Genomic DNA, 20,523 nt, shown 5'->3' on the forward strand with positions numbered 1-20,523 from the left:
CGGCAAGGGAGGCGGTGGACCGATCGAATGCTGGGTATCCCGCAAAATGCGGTCAGGCATCAAACGCGGGGTGGAACAGCTGCAACAGTATACAACGTTCCTTTATCGCGAGATACAGTAGGCGATTATCGTCAATATGGTCGAAAGGCTTGGAGAGAAGTCAGACATTGCTACAGAGAGACATGCAGAAGAAAGGGAGATTGACATTGTTCTGGAAAGAGAAGAAAGAAGAAGGAGGTGACTCTTCAGAAACCAGGCAAACGCACAGCGAACTTCCGCCCAAACTGCTGGCGAATGGCGTTTGCACATGCAGATTCGGCTAATACGACCGGTCAGCGAATGGAGGCCCTTTGCTTTTGGGCACCGCAGCGTGGAGACAATCTCCCAAGGTCAATCTGGAGACAGTTTGCGGCCTGAAAAGGCAAGGAGTATTCTTGTGATCTGGATGCTGGGTCGTAGGGCTGCAACGATAGATGAGATGGAAAGGAAAATAGATGATGGGCATCAATCTCCGGGTCATTGCGGGACCATTATATATCGCCTTGCCAGCCGCATGAGGAATGTTGTCCAAGTAGATACCTGTGGCAGCCGGTCGAGGTCTGTCAGGACCTCTCGTCCACAATTCTACGAGCCTTCTTGGATGTCAAAATCAAGGACTCAGTCTGTCGACTGGCGGCACGTCGAAGGAGGGTGTGTGATGCGGGGCCCGCATTGGCCAATGCAAGCGATCGACTTGCGGGAGCCCGCCTTTCCCACCACATGTTCTGTCCTTGTTCGTCCCGTGCATTCGGTCTGAAACAGCAGCAAGATAGCACACTCTAAATGGAGGGGAGAATTGTGGTTTCTTCAAGCCAACTTCGATGTTTTCTTTCGGCAGGAAAGCACACCCCACAGTCTGTCCAGTTTCAGCAATGATCTGACGACATGCAAGCTTCAAGGGCTTGGGGCCGATACACTTATTCTCCGAACCTAGCATCCGGACATCATTGTGTTCTTGTCGGACAATCGTCAGCATGGGAGACGTATATGTTGACGTTCAACCGTCAGCCTGCTCTTGGGCATCTGTCCATTCGACGTTGAAGCCAGGCTACCACAAACAGTTTGCTTCTTTCTCATCACCACCACTTTCAAATACGTAAAACACGGTCATTTTGGATCACCAACCACTTGATAAGTTGTTTTCTGCACAATGCCTCATTCAGAGGACAAAATTCGCATCGCGATTGCTGGCGGAGGCATCGGAGGCCTCTGTCTTGCAGTTGGTCTGATGGAATACCCCAACCTGGACGTACACATCTATGAAGGTGTACCAAAATATACCGATATTGGTGCCGGACTTGCATTGCACAAAAACGCTATCACTGCCATGGACCTTATCCACCCTGCGATAAAGAAGACATACTTCGCCAAAGCTCTTACCATGGCCGGAGAGGAAGACGAGGAGATGGTGACACAAGTCATTCTTGTGAGCGGACCCAACACCGGCGAAGTAGTCGCAGAATTGGGCAAAGCAAAAGGTCGCAGGACCGTGGCTAGATCGGACTTGCTTGATGGTTTGCTGGCTTTGTTGCCGAAGGATCGTGTTTCTTTTGGCAAGAAGCTCGACAGTATCAAGGAAGACGATGCCAGCGGCAAGGTTACACTCACATTCAAGGATGGTACCACAGCAGAAGCTGACTGTCTGCTTGGTGCGGACGGCGTCCATAGTGGGACTCGCAAACATATCCTTGGACCGGATCACCCAGCCGTACCGCCGAAGAACCCTGACGGCTGGAGGGTACACTCGCGCCAAGTACCCATGGATATCGCGATGAAGACAATCGACTCGAAGTGGAGGCGAACAGTGCCAATCCTGTGTGGTAAAGAGGGTCATGTCAACATGATGCCTCTCCACAAGGGTGAGAAATTGAGCATTATTTGCGTGACACGTACTGGTATCGCGAGCGATGGCAGTCTCGCACCCTTCGAGAAGGAGCGCTTTGCAGATTACCGCGAGGATGCAAAAGCCGCTGTCGAGGTAAGTCAACGAACTCAGCTTTACAAGAGACGAGCCCTATACTGACTATATTCGAAATAGCTTGTTGCGGAGGATCCTCATATTACCTGGGAGCTTCAACAACATGAGCCCGCACCCTATTACAACCGTCGCAACATTGCTGTAATGGGAGATGCAGCACATGCATGCATGCCGTTCGTCGGACAAGGTGCAGCTCAAGCCATCGAAGACGCCGCAGTCCTCACCGCGCTCTTCCGCCGTCTGGATTCAGTCTCGCAGATCGAGAAAGTTCTGAAAGCCTATGATCAAGTTCGAAGGCCTCGTGCACAAGCAGTCGTTACCATGGGCTGTGACTTTGGCCGCCTGTACGATTTCGCGCTACCAGGTGTCGAGGATGACCCAGTCAAGATGAAGCAGTTCATGGGCAAAGCGGCTGCTTTCACCAATAACGCCGATTTGGAGAAGCAGAACCAAGACGCGCTGGATGCGTTCGAGGCTTTGATGTAGACGTAGTGTATGCGTCTAATTTAGTTTGCTATGCACGACATCAGAGCGACCGGCCGGCAAGGCGAAAGACTGTCGAGGCTTGATCAGTATATTAGTTTAAGCGGCAATATAGCTACTGATACGTTAGCAGAGGTATCAATGCATGTATATCATGATCTTTATCATTTTATAACATGTTCATTATGATCATCCGTCACATTTGCGACTCGATCTCTGTGACAGGCAAGCAGGACCAATCGTACAATCCAGTGGCTTTTCGATTTTCATATCGGTACTTGTGTCTTCTTGAGCGGTTACACTGCTTATCTTATGACAGCTTGGCTGGCTTCTCGAGTAGTACAGGACTCAAAAAATACCACTACCTTATCTATACCTTGTACTCATCTCTGAGCAGCGAGAGCAAGAACAGAAAAGTATATACCAGAGTAGCAAGGAAAAGTATATACCAGAGTAGCAAGGTCTTTCATCGGCGTCATATTCAACCATCCTTATTTCCGCATAGCATTGATCTTTTCTTATCGTCAAGAATAGAAAAAGCTTCAGTTATTGCGCCATAACGCCATCACGTCCGTAAGTGCAGAAATTCATCCACTTTACTTGATGATATCAAAGAGCAAAAAAGAACACGCCATGGCATGATTGGTCTGTGTGCTTTGATGCTAAAGTACGAGTACGAGTAGACCACGCCATTTGCGTAGTTGCATTTATTTCACCGCTTCTTTGCTCCATGCACCCCGCTTCTTGTTTTTGCGCGTTTAAACTGTCCGGTCCGAGGTGCTATACCGGTGTCTTTTTGCGTTATCTCCCAGGAGGGAAAAGAGTGGATTCAAGGGATAGATGGATGTGAGAATGGATGACCCGGTGTCATACCTTCTTCCTTGGCATCACGAAAAGGGAGGGAGTGTTTTAGTGTTCCTCGACCCGTAGGCAACAAACAGCCCTAGATCCTAATGTCCCTTCCCCTAAAGTTGCAACAGAGGTTTGTGTTGATATCAAACCCTCCTTAAACCTTCCGTCAAACACGCCATCATCGAAGGTTTAGTACAAAGGATTGGCGGTTTCAAAGACAAACGTCCCATCGCTGCGATCTGAGACACCAAGAAAGCGTGGGGGTGGAATGAGCAAAGAGGTGCGGGGTAAAGATAAACAAAACAGACTGCCTATTTCAGAACAACTGCCGTCCTTCGCAATATAGATAGTCATGGCGATGAGAAAACGCGGCTGACAAAGACAAAGAAAAGACCCTAGCGATGATAGGACGTCGCTCCGTCAAAGGCACACGAAAGGGAAATGGTCAAGGCATCCCATACCATCGACGCCTTAATCCTTCTAGAAAACCGCAAACAGGAGGCCTGAACCAGAGTTACACAGACGATGCGAAGGTATTCCCGAACAAAAGACAAACTCTGGTAGGTTTGACAGTGATATGCAGGGGAGGCCTAAAAGCCCTGTCAACTTCCTCTTTGACTCATAATCTCAAAACCTTCTGAGTCATTTTGTGACAAGAAGAAGAGGGGTAGGAATGAGGGAGGGATATTGTGATATCCCTCACGAGAGAAGGGCTAAAGAGAGAATAGGGACTTGTGTACATGCCACGAGGTGTACTTAAAAGTCACTCGCCGATCATCACATGCCAGTTCGATACATCACAAGAGTCGAAAAACACTAAAGACGAAGATGAGAGATCATGCTATGAGTAGGGTAAGAGCGTGAGCTCAAGAGTGTATATTTTGCTTGCTGTAACCTTTCCATGATGCTCCGAGACCGTGAAAACTCCAATGTATATATATCTGTCGGTAAAGCAGAAAACAAAAAGCCATTCGCATGCAAACATTCAGCCATACCTGCATTCGCCATAAATCATGAAAAACAAAAATGCAACAAAACAAGAAGCTTGGGTATAGATCAGAAAACGAGAGTCGCAAGGAAAGAGGAAACACCGCAGAGAAACCAGATAAGCGAGCGAAAACATGCAAGAGAGATCAGACCGAGAACGCCAGAATGCTGTGTATAACCCAGAAAAGCAGAGCAAAGACGAGAGATTGCGTGACTTCATGACGAGAGAAAGGAGAACATCATCCAGAAGTTATCGTTTTCGTGTATTTTCGTCGTCATAAAAGAGTCATCCATCATGATATCGAAACCAGGTTTGTTTTTGTTGATAAGCGCAAAAGAAGAAGGGATCATCGACTAGATCTTCTTCCTCTCATTTCGTTCCTCAATTGCTCCAAGATCTCATCATGCTCACTCACAGTCCAGAGATGAGGAGAAGGTGCCACGAAGGAGTGGGGTCTTCCACTCAATGTCCTGAATCTCTTGTATCTGGGACGTTGAAGTTTGGGACGGTGAGTTCGTGGTGAAGGTGCGGTGACAGGTCTATCCATCTCGTCGAGGTGGAAGTTGTTCTTGCGGCGCAGGACACGGCTGCGTCGGCGATCTGCTTCCCAGCCATCCACTTCCTCATCTTCTTCGTGGATGATATCCTTGAGTGTTGTAAGAGAGGGAAGGCGAGAAGGTGGAGAAGAGGACGGTGAACCAAAGCCCTCGAGGTCGTCGATGATGAGCTCAGGCAATTGATCTTCTGATGGCGGTGTCCTCGGCGGTGTCTGTTGTGACTTTTGCGGTGACGGCGTGCGGCGAGACGACAAGAAGTTTCCCCATTTCTCCTCTAGCCTGACACGGAATGTCGTTCGCTTTTGCTCTACTTCCTCGTCAAAGGGACTGTCGATGCCGGCGTTGTAGTCGAGGCCATCAAAGGGGTCGTCTTCGTCGAGTACAGGTGATAGGAAGTGTGAAAAGGGGTCCTCGTCTATGTCATCCATTGCAGGTGGTGACGGGCTCTTGCTATTGCTCTTCGACATGTTGGTTGTGATGGTTTGGAGGTTGGGCCATGTTGTACGGCGAGATTGCTTTTGTGCTGCTGCAGAGGTGGACATCAAGCTGGCGTATAGGCAGCAGCAGGCAGTGATGTGAGGCGGAGTTGTTTTTAGGGTGTCGTAGACGTTGAGGTGTGCAGTAGTAGTGTAGTGGGTAGGCAGCAGAGTGGAAAGAGGATGGTGGGCTGTGCTGTGACTGAAATGACAGACTTGTACAACAAGAAAGAGTCACAAAAGAGCAAAGCAAAAAAAGCTAAAAAGATCAGGACTCCCAAGTGACGACGAGGCGTATGACAAAGAGGACGCAAAGACTCGAGGTTCTTCGCGGGACTTGGTTAATATAAAATGGGATATACGAGGAGTAGTAGATGTGGATGGGAGCCAGAGCGTGGGAGGAGGGGCAACCGCAAGGGTCGGATAGCATATATGAATGATTACCAGTTATCAAGTGAAACGGTCATCTAGGAAATGGCCTGGAAATAGGCACAACGGCTCTCCCTTCACCGCTCACGCGAACAAGTAGATCGACCAAGGACCACCTGTTAGACCAAGCGTCTAGCCGGCACATGATGGCGCCCGGACGTTGGGATTAATGGTCGCGATATGGGACACGGTCCTTCTGCCTCTTTGATGCGTCAAAAGGTGCCAAAGGTCAGATCATCAGATGTGGACTGGACTGTGGATTGAGGGGGAGTCATGCCGTGCGCGACAACGCGCCGTCTGACTCTTGGCCCCCTCGTGTATCTGCGCCGCGTCAAGCTTGCTTGATTCATGATGATCATGATGGCGAAGCAGAAAAGCCAAAGAGATTGCATGCATTCTTTACGGATATGCAAGTACAAAAGTACATCACAAAAGGGCAAGAAGCATGAATTGACGAGGACAGGCAAATAGAGCGAGCATTACGGAGAGGAAAACAGGGCCGGGAACAAGAAAATAGTCAACACCAGCCAGGCTTCGCGATAAATTAGGAGCCCAGCACGCCTAGAAATCTCCCATTTTCCCTTTAGGACCGGACCGCAACGTAAAAGCACAGAGCTGAAAAAACGATGTTATCACCAGAGCAGCAGAATGATAGAGCCAAGAATGAAATGAATGATTCGTTCAGCAGTCAAAAAGATGTGCACCGGTGCCTGGCTGGCAGCGGCCTACACACCCTCTTCTTCAAGCGTACACAACATCCGCATGACTTGTGTCCAGCAGCGAAAGAAAAATGACCAAAAGACGCGATAGGGTCCTTCGTGATGCAGCGTGTGTGTGGATGTCTGCATGAGAAGCCTTGATTCGCACGAACGGTCAAATGCGCCTGGCCGGCCTTTTCTCCCTTTCATGCATCTCTGTCTTTGGCTACCTGATTCGTACACCCGCATCACGATTCAAGCCTCTCGATTTAATCGATCTACACGCCTGTTGCGCAAGCCATTGCGACTGGCTTGTAAAAAATGCGCAGCGGCTGAGCAAAGTATACTAGACTGGCAACTAGGTGATTTTCTTTGCAGCGGTGAGACAAGGCTTGCATGACGCTTGCCGGTGATGGCGATTCGTGGTCTGCGGTCTCTTTTTGCGGAGAAGGGAGACAAGGAGGGTGGTGGACCATCTTTGCAGATCACCGTCAACAAGTCGAACTGCCATGCAGGGTCTCTAGCTGCTTTTCCTCCTCCCCTTTCGCCGTTGGGGCAGTCGCATACCGTGTCTTTGCCTGACGCATGCCTCCATAAGACTCGAGGCTCTTGGACTGTTGTTGTTGTGCTTGCCGGCACCTCCGGCAACATCGTTAGACGTTTGTTGCGAGCAGATGAGTGTGATTTGCATTTCCTTGGTTTCTCTGGTACGTATGACTTCAATGGCAGGCAGTTGCTATCTCGTTCTTTCTTATCTTATCAAGACACTTCTACCGGTATATTTACTCGTGACTTCTGGATCGCGGTCTGCATGTTAATGGACGCACAGCTTTTGCCGCTCTTGTCTCCGCATAACATTACTGGCTCGCATCTACCTTGTACTTACGGCCGGGAAAACGGAAACGAGGGAAAGGCACTTGTGTTAAATTGCATGATAGGGCAAGTGAGGTATTCGGTTTCGATGTCAGACTGTTTGAAGATCTGTTACAGATTCTGATTCTCTGTCCGTATCCGTTTAAGCTGTGTTACAGTGAAACATTGACCTAAGGGCTCGAGTACTTGTAGTTGTACTGCTCCTTCGCCTCGTCTCTCAACTTCTGCAACTCGGCATTCTTGTCTGCAAACTCCTTGTCATCCTTGAGCTTTTGCTGGAAGTTTTCATTGGTGTAGGGCGAAGGTCCAGGGATGTTCTGGCCCTTCTTGACTGCCGAGCGCTCGTTGATCGACTTCCACCACTTCTCCAAGTTCGGGAATTGGCTAAGGTCGACGCCAGAGAAGTACGCTAGGTTGACCCAACTATAGTTTGCAATGTCGGCGATTGTGTACTTATTGCCGACGAGGTAGGAGTTGTTCTTGAGCTGGTTGTCCAGGATGCCGTAGAGGCGTTCCGTCTCACCCACATAACGCTATTTGACAGAAAAGGCGGTCAGTATGCAACTTCAAACCTTATATAGGACCACACTCCGAAATCTTCACGTTACGCACCTGTGTAGGATAAGGAATGCGCTCTTTGGCTAGCCTGTAGAAGTGGTTGGCTTGACCTTGCATAGGTCCTAGACCACCGTGCTGCCAGGCGACCCACTGTTCTTGGTAGGACAGCTGAGGGTCTTCCTTGAACGAGAACTTGTTCTCTGGGTCTATTGATGCTAGTCAGGATACTATCCAACTTTACGTCCCATAGATCGGGAGAAGCTTACCGTAGTGTCTAGCAAGATACGCGAGGATGGCTGGGAGAAGGCAGATCGAGTCAGTTTGACACTTCCTCTTGAAGATCACCGTGCCCAAAATACGACTCACCTGAGCCCTCTTGAATCGCAAGGCCACCCTTGTCATGGTCAATGAGAACAGGAATACGACCGTTGGGTCCCAGCTTAGTGAACCAAGGCTCCTTCTGTGTGTTCTTCATGATGTTGACGCTCTGGTAGATATAGTCCTTGCCATAGGCTTCCTTCAACTCCTCAAGGAAGATTGTGATCTTGTGACCATTAGGAGTGCCAAAGGTCAAGAGCTCAAGACCCTTGTTGGCGATCAAGCCAGTGGGTTCGGGTGCATCGGAAGACATGATGTTGGATATAGGTTTAGTGATAGCTTCAGGTATTACACGAACGTATTGACGCTGAGTTTGTGCAAGGCGAAGGATAGGACTGCGAAGGAACATTGGGATGGGAGGATAGAGTGGTACAAAAGAGGTCGTTCGAGATTGTGTAAGCAAGCTCTCCTCAACGTCATCGACAACTTTGGGGAGAGCTCTCCGTTCAAACCCCGCAATTTATCTCCGGTTGCTCCAGCACTGATCGAGTAATCAGAGACTCCTATAGAAAGGCACAATCGTTTCCAGAAGCAGAGGTATGACCAAGGAGAGCTCTTTGAATGTCACTTCTCAGTGATCATTGTCCTGTCCCCTAAGAGTATTATGCATTTCCATAGCTACATATTTTACATACTTCACATACGGAGAGGCTGGAAGGACGATAAATGGCAGTACAAGAGACACACAAGTGAGGGCAGAAGTACTGTAGAGCTAACATTTGCATTCTTTGATCAATCGCTTTTATGGTCGTGCGGGTATACTAAACTATTCATGAAGAAGAAACAACATCTTGATAACGCCATTCGCAATGCTCATAACCATGACTTTCCCACCCATCGTGTGACTATCCTCTTTTCCCGAACCTCTCAAGCAGCAGCAGCGATCGTCTTTGGTAGACTAGCAAATGCAGACTCAAAGGCTGACTTCTTCCTTCCATGCTCAGCTTCGGTGATGCCCAGTTTGCGAACCACCTTGAAAGCACCAGTTCCGAGCGACATCGTTTGTCCCATGATAATGCACTCTGAGACACCTTCGATGCGATCTCTCTTCATACCCACTGCAGCGTTGAACAGATGATCAGGAGTCTTCTCGAACGAAGCAAGCTGCAAGACCGAATCTCTCATCTTCGCAAGACCGAAACGTGTAATACCGAGGACGTCACCCTTGTAGGTCATGACATCGGCGAGCAACTGCATGTGACGAGGATCGATGTCCATACCTCCCATGACCGAGCTGATTTCCGCAATGATGGTGCTGCGAGCGGCTTCAATACCAAGCACGTCTTTAGCCTCCATGACGTTGTTGGATCTTGTTCTTAAGCCGTCCACGCCTTCGGTTGTCATGCAGTTCTTCAAGCCATAACCTTCGACCAACACGGAAACAGGTTCGCGGCCAGTGGCGTCAGGTTTGTCATCCTTCTTAACAATGGCACGGGCACAGTCAGGGTAACCCTTTACGACCACATTGGGGAGGATACGCTTCAAGTCCTGAATAATATCAAAGATCTCGAGAGGCTTGCGGGTCTTGTTAAGTGCTGCTTTGCCGCGAGGTTCTGGGACGTATTGAACATTGACACGGATGTGTGTTTTGCCGACTGGTGCAACTTGTACACCAAGGGCTTTCACAGCCTTGCTCTTGGCGATGGCGAAAGTAATGTCCTGGGTGGTAAGGCGCAGACCAAGCTTCATGACTGTGTCCCAGTTGATGCGCATGTTGACGTAAGAACTGGTGACTGACCAGACATCTTCGATGTAAGCGATGATGTCGCGAAGGTAGGTTTTCTCAATCATTGCTTTCGCAACGCGGCCAGCGACGGTTTCATACTTGGAGTCGAGTGTGCAGGAGATGACCTGATACTAAATTAGCAAAATTTGATAAGAACGGAGGGAGGCCACTTGCGGGAGTTGATATGACACGACTTGCATTGATAATTCTGGACGGTGCGATGCGAAATTAGCAGATTTCATCAATTTGGAAAAGAACCACTTACTCCTTGATGCGGGGTACACCCTGAGTAATACTCATACCGGCGACACCAGCAAAATGGAAAGTTTTGAGAGTCATTTGTGTACCAGGCTCACCGATGGACTGGGCACCAGTGGCTCCGACGGCGTGACCTGGTTGAACCTTAGAACGCTCATACTTGGTCAAACACAGCATGAGGAACTCCTTGAGGGCAGCAGCTGAGATCTTGAGCACACCATCAGCGATTGTTCTTTGCTCGCAATCGTCTGCCACGGCAGCATCAATGTCGCCCAGGTCTTTGATACCAGAATCCATGCCAATCTTGGTGCGAATAGCAGCCAGCTTATCACACTTGATCTGGATATAGTTTTGCACAGTGTCGAGGAAGTCACGAGCACTCTCCAATTGATCAACACCGTGATCGCTCTTGTCGTTGTAGCCGAGCTTCTCGCCTGTCAAAGAGATACGCTCAAGCTTGGCTCTCTCGGGGTCAAGAGTGTCGGTTGTGATTTGCATGATCTCAGATGGTCTCAAACCACGATCGTTGAGGTTCCATGTAGTGGTGACAGCATGGGTGAAACTGCGGTCGAAGTGTACAGGCTTTGCACTGCCCTCCATATCCACGGGATCCAGCTTGTCGTCACCGTACTGGAATTGAACGATACCAGAAGATGAGTTACGAACAGTGTTGTCGTATTGAGCTGACAAGTCTTCGAGTGACTTCATCAAACGGCGAGACATATAACCAGTCTCGGCAGTCTTGACAGCGGTATCGACCAGACCTTCACGACCAGACATGGCGTGGAAAATGAACTCAGTAGGGTTCAGGCCTGAGAAGAAACTGTTTCCAACGAAACCTTTGGCAGGTGCATCTCTGCTACCCTTGGCGAAGTGAGGCAGAGTACGGTCTTGGAACCCTTCCAGAACACGCTTACCACCAATAATTTGTTGACCCACAGCAGCAACCATTTGAGAGACGTTGATGTTCGAACCCTTGGAACCGCACTTGGCCATGACAAGGGGAGAGTTGCGGCGACTGAGCTCAGCGAAACAAGCATCACCAGCTTCTTGACGAACTTTGGAGAGAATACCAGAAATTTGGTTCTCCATGGTCATCTCTTCGTCACAACCAGGATCGCGCTCCAGCTCTCCCTTGTTGTAGAGGTCAATGAGCTCATAACATTTGGCCTCTGCGGTTCTGATCAAGTCCATCTTCTTCGCCGTGAGTGCATCACTAGGGTATACATCACTGATACCGAGCGAGAAGCCTTGATTGGTGAGCCAACGAGCGGACAATCTGGCAAGACGGTTCATAGCGTGGACGGCATAGTCGGGACCAAAGTCACGCATCATGACATAGAAGACTGAGTCTTTCTTTCCGTCACCAACTGTTGCCTTGTCCATGTAACCGCACATGACTTCTGAATTGCGAATAACTAGATAAGCATCGTCTTCGTTCATGTCGGGTGCCACACCCTTGGGAGGAGCCTTGTATTGCTTGCACTTGGCTTCCAAGTTGACGAGGACGTTGAGCTTCTTGTTTGGTCGCATCAAAACGTTCCAGATTTGTTTGCCAGTCCACAGACGTTGCGGCTTCCAGACAGTGGGAGGGGGAAGCTCAATGGACAGTTTCTCTCCAGTCTCGGGATCCTCGATCACATCGTCGTGGAACATGAAACCAATAATCTGACTGAAGGTCTTGCGGTCGAAGAAGTTGTCCTTGATGGAAGAAAGGTAGGCTCCTGTGATGAAATCCTGAATGGCGGCAATGATAGGAGTACCGTTCTTTGGTGTGGCCAAGTTGTTCTTGACACCCATCAGGTTGATGGCTTCGGTACGGGCTTCTTCGGTTTGCGGAACATGCAAATTCATTTCATCTCCATCAAAATCGGCGTTGTAAGGATTGCAGACACACTCGTTGAGACGGAAGGTCCTCCAGGGTCTGACCTTGACCTTGTGACTAAGAATACTGAGCTTGTGGAGTGAAGGCTGACGGTTGAACAGCACAATATCGCCATCTTCCAAGTGTCGCTCAACAACATCGCCAATCGCCAGCTCTTTTGCTATCAGATCCAGCTTGCCGATACGTTCCACGACTTCCAGAACCTTTCTTTGGCCATCTTTCTTTATGACAAAGTTGGCACCGGGGTGCTTCTTCTTTCCTCGGAGGACACATGCGCGGAGCTTCTCGATGTTGTATCTGGTGACACGCTCAGGGTAGGTCATGTTCGTAGCGACTTTGGAGGGAACAGCGACCTCTTCGATACTAAGGTTGGGGTCGGGGGAAATGACGGTACGGCCAGAGAAGTCGACACGCTTTCCTGAAAGGTTACCTCTGAAACGACCTTGCTTACCCTTCAGACGCTGACAGAAACCACGGAGAGCTTTACCATAGGCAGAATCACGACCAAGACCAGGAAGGTTACCATCGATGTACATGGCGATCTGGACCTGCAAGAACTCCCACATGTCAACAATTTTCATGACCGGCTGACCAGACTTGAGTCCAGCTGAGAGCAGAGTGTTGATTTGAATGATGTCTCCGAGCTTGTTTGTGATATCGTCTTCTGTGCTTGCAGCTTCTTGAGCGACCGATGGACGAATGGCGACTGGAGGAGCGGGAAGGTACTGCCAGATAAAAGCTTCCGGACGGCCTCTGCTTGGATCCATGCCCAACAACTCGACGTCGGTAGTTGATATTCTCTGGAACAAGTTGAGGGCTCGGAGTGGGTTCATATCGTCGACTGCGCGTTTTGCGTGCTTTTCAAGATCCGGAACACCCTTCTTGGCCTCGTCGAACGACTTCTCAAAGGCAACCATAGACGCAGGCTTGACCTTCGATTTCGCATTGGAAGCGAGATATGTCTGCCATTTGACGTGAATGAGCTTGATAGGGTGTCCTGCGACCTTCTTGACAGTACCGTTGATTGAGCCGCAGTAGAAGCATGTCTTTGTCTTTTTGGCCTCGTCAACGATTTTTTTGCAGATGGCCTCCTTGCGCAGAGAGTCCAGCTCTGGTCTACGGATTTGGCGCAAGTACTTTCGGCGAGTATTTTCGTCAAGCAGGATTCGAGAACAATCTTTGCAGATGGTATTGAGAATTTCCATAATCTTCTTGAAGTAGCCCCAGTGATAGGCAGGAAGGGCGAGGCGGACGTGACCAAAGTGACCATTGCAGTTCTTGAGATCCTCTTTACACTGCTCACACTGTCCAGTCTTGGAAGAGGTTCCGAGGCGGCCATCGAGGGGACCGTGTGCGGTGAGGGTTCGTTTGCCGCCAGGGCCAGTACCAAGGTCGTAAACGTTGCGATCGGAGACTTCGACGACGGACTGCTTTACCATGTCCTGGTTGGACCTAGAGAAACAGTCAGAGATAATATATTCGAGCAGGCGCATGGCACCTTGACTCACAGGACACCAAACTCGAGTTCCGAGATGCGCTTAGGAGGGCGGTCAATGACCTGCTCCTTGGGAGGAAGCTCATCGAACTGCTGGGCTTGACCTTCCATGATGGCAGGTGTCGACTAGTTCCATACAGCACAGGCAGGCGCAAGTCTGACGGGCGATGACTTGTTCGCGGAAGTTTGCCGTCTTCCTTGGATAAAATCACAAGTCCAGGCGCTAAGGATTTGCTGCCCGCGTCGGCCACAAGAGTCCGAGCTTCAACTGTTTGGCGGGGTCTATCTCCGTTCTTAGATCCGATTTTGCTTTATCGTCTCGTCGTCGGCTCATGCGTTAAATAAACTCATTCAGAAGTATATTCTATCTATTTCGTACCATCTAAGTGCAAAGCTGGATCCTGGTGCTGTAGATGAGAGGTTGCCAGGCTTCGTTACAAAGTTGGGCAGGGGAAACTCCTGAAAGAGAGGGGTCGAAGTGCGCAAGGCTTCTGCCTGAGATAGCACCCGAGTGGTCATCAGCATACAGAGTTACGAGAGCTCGAGAGTGCACCTGGTCCAGCTAGCAGCTTCTGAAAGCTTCTAATACTCTGTCGAATGCCTGCTGCAATGCAAGAATGGAAACAGCAGTGAAAGTGTCAAAACAGAAATCAGGCAGGAACGAATTGGTGGTGGCATGTGACAGTGGGTTGGGCCTATCAATGGGAGTTGGTCCCCGCTCGGGTGCTTCTTGCCTTTCTGGTAGAGCGTGTATCAACCAACCTTCTTCCACGAACCACCCTGTCTCAAAAACTCTCGCACTTCACCTCAATCATACTAATTCACCTTAGCCCCTTCTACCTCTTTACTCATCTTTCCCGCCGCCGCTATCCAACATGATGGCGCCTTCTTCACATACGCAGGGTCACGCTCGTGTCACTGTCTCTCTCCAAGTCTACACTCCCAAAGGCGCTCCATCCACCGGTCCCACCTCTCGCACTTTGCTCATCCCAGAACACGAACCTGTACTCATCGGCCGTGCCAGTCTCACCAAGAACAGAGATCCCACTACCAACAACGCCCTCTTCACCTGCGCAGTCATGTCAAGATCTCACGCTACCCTCTCTGCCCCAAATGGTCCTTATGTATGTATATCTGGTTTTGGTCTTGATCCCAGCTCTCAAGTCTATCTACTTCTTTCCGCCCTTGGCAATCAGCTAACAACAACTCTAGGGTCCAGTCTACCTCGAAGACACTGACTCGATGCATGGTGTCTATGTCAACGGTAGAAAGATTGCTCGCACCGAGATCCACCCCTTGGACAACATCACTTTTGGAACCAAGGTCTCTCGTGCTGAAGGTGAATCCCTGCCGCTTTCAACTTCTTTGAATACCCTCTGCTAACTACTCTTCCAGGCACTCACGACGGTGTCATGCTCACCGTGACTAACGTCACCCGCACTGGTGCCACTCGCAGCGACCCCATCGATCTGTGCGGAAACAGCAGCAAGACGATGCCTCCCGCATCATACCGTGTCCCTGACTACGAAACCGACTCGTCTAAGGACGACACCATCAACACCACCTCTGAAAAGCCCTCAGCCATGCAGTACATCGATCTCGACCCTGTCTACTCTCCTGCCCGCTCTCACGACGTCGTCCACTCCGAAGATGAGCATGATGATACACAAGACTATTTCAACGGCCCTGGCTCCGACTCCGAGTTCGACAGCGATTGCGGGGCCAGCGACTACCCAGAAAACCCTGATGAATTTGACTACGATGAGCAGAGTCATGCTGACTCAGACGGTAGTCGTTCTCCGGGTTCTGCTCTCGCAGAGGATGCAGATGATACGCAGCTAGAGCAGGAGGACTCTGAACTCGACGATGTACCTGACTTCCATGAAGAGCCTGAGATCTTACCAGCCCACGTCACCAACACCGAGACTTTCCAGACCAAGGTCACATACACTCAGGGTAATGAGAAGGCTCACGAACCTGCCGAGATCATGTCGCTCCCCTGGATCCTCGAACCTTCCGACCGCTGGAACATGTCCGCCGTTACGCTCACACCAAACTCTATCATGCCCAAGGTGCCTTCACCCTCGATTCTCCAGGACACCGAGCTCGCACCTGTCTCTCAGGGTAAGAAGAACGTAGACGCTGCTGGAGCTGCTGCTCAAGACACAGTGAAAGACACCGAGAGCCAGGACGCATCTCTGAAGGCCCAACAGAGCGACAAAGAGCTCGATAACATTGTGGACGAACTGTTCGCCAAGGTAGACTCTCCCACTGGCACTCAACGCCAGCGTGCTGTCGAGGACAACGGACTCGAAGATGGCCCTATTCCAACATCTGTTCCCACACCCACAGCGACTGAACTGTTTGCTAAGGTGGACTCTCCTACTGGAAGCAAGCGCAAGCGTGACATCGAGGACGACGGCCATGAAGACGTCCCTGCTCCTTCCACTGATCGCAAGTTGCTCAAACTGAAGTTCAACAAGCAGCATATCCTCAAGGCACGACCTCAGAACACATCTCGACCTGTCAAACGTGCCAAGCGCTCAACCGCTAAGTTCGCCTTGGGCGCATTTGCTGGCGCTATCGGTGGTGTCGCTACTGTGGTCGGCGTACTGATGACCCCTCAGTGTGAGCAGTTACTGGCTAATTGGCCAATTGCATGATGACAGGCGGTTAATTGGTAAGGACATGAGTTCAATCTTGCAGCATTGACCGCCATGAGATGCTCACAGAGAAAGTCTCTACGTCGCCAAGGTCACCTACAAGTCTACTCTCTTGATGCTTTGAAGGTTTGCGTTTGCGTCTAATTTCTTTTTGCTTTTGATTTCTGGTTTTTGGTCCGAGGAGTTTCTATGGCAGTGGGAGTTGCTGTTTCAAGGGGATACACCGTGGAGTAAACGATAACGTTAACAATGCAACACTATCATTCACACATTCCTTCACAAGTGTACCAAAGACAATTGAATTGACCTGACAATTTATAAGGAAGTGTACGGAGCCACAAATCTTGTCTTCACTTTACTTGCTCGAGATTCCAAAGGCTAAGGCGGCCTACATGCGTCTTCCTCTCTCTTTTGACCAGTGACTAGATATACATTTCTCACCGCTCACAAAATCAAACTACTATAAATTTATCCTTTCACAACCCCAGTCAAGCTCAACGAGAACATCTTCGGCCAATCTATTCAAGGAACTCTCTCCCCTTCGCAAGATGCACGCTGTCTACATCGAGGACCAACCAATGTCCGAAACCACGCCATCGCCGTCGTCAACACCAAAAAATACCTCGATCGCTCGGTCAAGTTTGAATGAGCTAGAGTCCGTGTATCTCTGTGTATAAGACCATCATCCAAGGATTCTCTTGTGTGTATCCCCAGACAGATTAGAGTATCAGAAAGCTTGGTGATGCAAGTCAATAAGTCGAGACTGTTGTTCCAGTGTAGGAGATGGTCAAAGAGGCTCGAAGAGCCAGAGGCAAAGTTGTAACTAGGAGCATATATACTAATGTGAATCAACACTTTTATTAACTAAAGCATAACGTAGAGCAGGAGATGTTGTTCGAGTGAAGAAGATCACTGACTAGGCCTCTCCATTGATTCAGATCTACATCCGCCGTAATGACGAGCAGACTCCTCGATGTGGCTGTCCATCTTGTCTTCACAAGTGTTGGTGCTTGGTGCTTGGTGCTGTTGTTGTTGTCTTCGTCGTCGTTGTCAGTGGACTTGAATAGTCTTCTGTAACGCAGTCCGGCGTTTGCATCAAGGAAAGAGCCATACTAACAGCAAAGCGAACCCTACTGTTATATGCACCAGTAGATATCACTAGCATCGTCCTCGCTGATAACCTCACGACAACTTGAAAAGGCAAGATCCAAGATATGAGATCCCATTAGACCTACCTCAACGATATATCACCACAAATATATAAGTTGAGCTTTTGTGAGTTCTTCCTCGATCAACAAATACCTGGTGTGAGTCCGAATTTGTATGCGAGGTGTCTCTCCGAACAACGATACATCCGAAATTAGCGAGCATTGCGATCAAGCATGCAGCCACAATCTGATCACTCAGGTCCCCGAACTATATTCCATCTCCAGTCCAGACTTGGGCATGTGGAATGGTATCGTGAAGCGCATCAACAAATCCCAACCGCCGATAGTTCCAAGAGACTCAAGGGGAGAAACTCAGGTGTACTAGCCTGATGATGTACATGACCTCTGTCTGATATTTCATGGTCTGGAGCGGCAGCACCAGCACAGTGATCAGACTTTCCATGTTGATTGAACACATAGTCCGAGTAAGGCACGGACAAGATGGTGGGAAGAATTCTTTGCTGTATGCTGTACTTCTATGATTTGAGAGGGCGCGAGAGTGAATGTCAATGGTGTTAGGCTCATCCATAGCAAGTGAGAACAAGCCGCAGTTACCCCATACGGCGTAGTACATAGACGAGTCATTCACAAAACATGTCATGCCGGCCATGAATATCAAAATCACAAGCAAAATCCGACGTCAAAAAAAGTGGTTGCGACTCAAGAAAGCTTTTGAACAATAACACTCAAGATAGAAATGTGAAAAGAAGGTTGTCATAAGAAAAAAAGAACCTTTTGTCCTGTCATTGCCATTTTGGTATGTAACACAAGCTCAGAATACATCGTGAAGAAAAAAGAAAAGGGTAGTCAAAAAGGAAATCAAGCCCAACACCCTCGGAGGTCATATCGTATAAAACAGAAGAACAACTTTTTGTAGGAGGTTTGTTTAGTTGTTCTCGGGACGGAGGCTGCGGACGGCCTTGCCGGCGCGCCAGATCTCGAGGTTGCGGATCTCCTCCATCTCGGCCTCGAACTTCTCGCGGTAGTCGGATTGCGAGGCGTACTCGAGGGTGCGGCGGGTCTCCTCACCGGTCTGGACGGAGGTGTAGAGGTCGTCGAAGACGGGCTTGAGGGCGTCCTTGAAGCGGGCGCTCCAGTCGATGGCACCGCGGCGGGCGGTGGTGGAGCAGGCGGCGTACATGTAGTCCATACCGTGGGCACCGATCAGGGGGTAGAGGGACTGGGTGGCCTCCTCGACGGTCTCGTTGAAGGCCTCAGAGGGAGAGTGGCCGCGCTCACGGAGAACCTCGTATTGAGCGAGGAACATACCGTGGATACCGCCCATCAAGCAACCACGCTCACCGTAAAGGTCGGAGTAGACCTCCTTCTCGAAGGTGGTCTTGTACATGTAACCGGCACCGACGGCAACACCGAGAGCAACAGCCTTCTCCTCGGCCTTGCCGGTGACGTCCTGGTAGACGGCGATGGAGGCGTTAATACCACGGCCCTCCTTGAAGAGAGTGCGGACGGTACGGCCGGAACCCTTGGGGGCACAGAGGATGACATCGATGTCAGAGGGAACCTCAACCTTGGTCTGGTCCTTGAAGACGGGGGAGAAACCGTGGGAGAAGTAGAGGGTCTGGTAAGCGGGTTAGCGATATGCGGAAAAAAGCAGTCAGAGCAGAATTGCGTACCTTGCCCTTGACGAGCTGGGGCTTGATGTGAGGCCAGGTGGAGGACTGGGCGGCATCGGAAAGGAGGTTCATGATGATGGTACCCTTGCTGATGGCCTCGTCAATGTCGAAGAGGTTCTTGCCCTCAACCCAGCCATCCTGCTGGGCCTCCTTCCATGAGGCACCGCCCTTGCGGACACCAACAATGACGTTGAGGCCGTTGTCACGGAGGTTGAGACCCTGGCCGTGACCTTGCGAGCCGTAACCGATGAGGGCAAGAGTGTCGTTCTTGAAGTACTCAAGGAGCTTCTCGCGAGGCCAGTCGGAGCGCTCTGGAAACAGAGTCAGATACAGCTCACTTTTCCAATCAATTGGGAGTCAATCTTACCAAAGACCTGCTCCTTGTCACCAGCAAAGTCGACGGTCTTGACACCGCGAACCTGCTGAGCAGCAACGGAAGCTCTGGGGAGCTGCTTGACACCAGTGGTGCGGGCAGCGTTAAGAGCAGCGCTGAGGTAAGTGCGCTGCTGCTGGACAGCGGGGCGCGAGGCCTGCTTCAATGCGGCGCGGAGAGTTCTGCTGGCAGTGCGAGAAGACATTGTGATGGATGTGTGGATGAATAGAACAGAAAGAGTGAGGGAGTCTTTGATTTTTTGAAGGCAGCTGTGACTACGTCTCGTTCGGCCGCTTCAGCACGCACAGACAACGACCATCACTACCAGAACTGCGACATCGGCTCTGCCCCAGACTCCTTCGTCCCAGGCCACTCTTCTCCAGCAAATTGTGCAATATCCATTACCAATGAAAAGACAACGAGCCTCCTCTAACCGTCTTGCTGACCCTCGAGGCCCTGGTGTTGCTTGTGAAACTGCGACTCGAGTCTCATCAACCAGCAACCTCGAGCTTTGCAAAAATCCCACAAAGCTAAGCGAGGAATATCGCGGAAACGGCTCCCTGCCCACCCAGCAACCAAATGCTCATATTTCTGACAAACAGCACCGGATAACATGCTGCCAGACGTCAAGCTGTCTCCACAGGCTGACGATGATTTGGTAGGACACCCCCGAGACCCCCGATGTGCGCGCTGCGCAGGGACCATTGAGTCGCCGAGCGTCATCGCCCATTCCAGGCCGACATCGTCCGCAGCGCCTTCTTTTTGTACTGCACAGAGCCCCATACCATTAAATACTCCGTTGTCGCAAACAAGATGACTGTGCCAACCTTGTGACTCCGAACTCGAGAACTGTTGACGCTGCTCCTTCACCCCTTGCTCCATCTCATCTTTACCAACTGCCGACTTTTGCTTGTCAAAATAGACAATGTTCAGTATGGTGAGATCGTCCACTGACAACGGCTCTACCACGGA

The 20,523-nt window shown here is 50.2% G+C and overlaps 6 protein-coding genes across 6 annotated transcripts; 2 read left to right on the forward strand and 4 right to left on the reverse strand.

The window, feature by feature from the left end:
* Positions 1 to 1,189: 1,189 nt before the first annotated feature.
* Positions 1,190 to 2,503, forward strand: M437DRAFT_50186 (FAD/NAD(P)-binding domain-containing protein; the record flags this gene model as incomplete). The annotated part of the gene is made up of 2 exons (XM_041021963.1): positions 1,190 to 2,017; positions 2,078 to 2,503. 2 exons carry the CDS (start codon positions 1,190 to 1,192, stop codon positions 2,501 to 2,503), a joined length of 1,254 nt encoding a protein of 417 aa, XP_040879317.1.
* Positions 2,504 to 4,686: 2,183 nt separating this feature from the next.
* Positions 4,687 to 5,364, reverse strand: M437DRAFT_50166 (uncharacterized protein; the record flags this gene model as incomplete). Its single annotated transcript, XM_041021959.1, has 1 exon — positions 4,687 to 5,364. One exon carries the CDS (start codon positions 5,362 to 5,364, stop codon positions 4,687 to 4,689), a length of 678 nt encoding a protein of 225 aa, XP_040879318.1.
* Positions 5,365 to 7,543: 2,179 nt separating this feature from the next.
* On the reverse strand, positions 7,544 to 8,562 carry M437DRAFT_49880 (glutathione S-transferase; the record flags this gene model as incomplete). Its single annotated transcript, XM_041021911.1, has 4 exons — positions 7,544 to 7,906; positions 7,986 to 8,137; positions 8,198 to 8,227; positions 8,298 to 8,562. 4 exons carry the CDS (start codon positions 8,560 to 8,562, stop codon positions 7,544 to 7,546), a joined length of 810 nt encoding a protein of 269 aa, XP_040879319.1.
* Positions 8,563 to 9,176: 614 nt separating this feature from the next.
* Positions 9,177 to 13,784, reverse strand: M437DRAFT_75923 (beta and beta-prime subunits of DNA dependent RNA-polymerase; the record flags this gene model as incomplete). The annotated part of the gene is made up of 4 exons (XM_041026513.1): positions 9,177 to 10,160; positions 10,210 to 10,243; positions 10,301 to 13,630; positions 13,687 to 13,784. The coding sequence occupies 4 exons, from the start codon at positions 13,782 to 13,784 to the stop codon at positions 9,177 to 9,179; spliced, it is 4,446 nt and encodes a 1,481-aa protein (XP_040879320.1).
* Positions 13,785 to 14,548: 764 nt separating this feature from the next.
* On the forward strand, positions 14,549 to 16,336 carry M437DRAFT_85195 (uncharacterized protein; the record flags this gene model as incomplete). The annotated part of the gene is made up of 3 exons (XM_041028257.1): positions 14,549 to 14,797; positions 14,886 to 15,012; positions 15,069 to 16,336. 3 exons carry the CDS (start codon positions 14,549 to 14,551, stop codon positions 16,334 to 16,336), a joined length of 1,644 nt encoding a protein of 547 aa, XP_040879321.1.
* Positions 16,337 to 18,430: 2,094 nt separating this feature from the next.
* On the reverse strand, positions 18,431 to 19,756 carry M437DRAFT_85196 (ketol-acid reductoisomerase; the record flags this gene model as incomplete). Its single annotated transcript, XM_041028258.1, has 3 exons — positions 18,431 to 19,123; positions 19,179 to 19,489; positions 19,546 to 19,756. 3 exons carry the CDS (start codon positions 19,754 to 19,756, stop codon positions 18,431 to 18,433), a joined length of 1,215 nt encoding a protein of 404 aa, XP_040879322.1.
* Between the last annotated feature and the right edge of the window lie 767 nt (positions 19,757 to 20,523).

The sequence above is a fragment of the Aureobasidium melanogenum genome, assembly GCF_000721775.1.
Source record: "Aureobasidium melanogenum CBS 110374 unplaced genomic scaffold scaffold_12, whole genome shotgun sequence".
In the NCBI taxonomy this organism is placed as follows: domain Eukaryota; kingdom Fungi; phylum Ascomycota; class Dothideomycetes; order Dothideales; family Saccotheciaceae; genus Aureobasidium; species Aureobasidium melanogenum.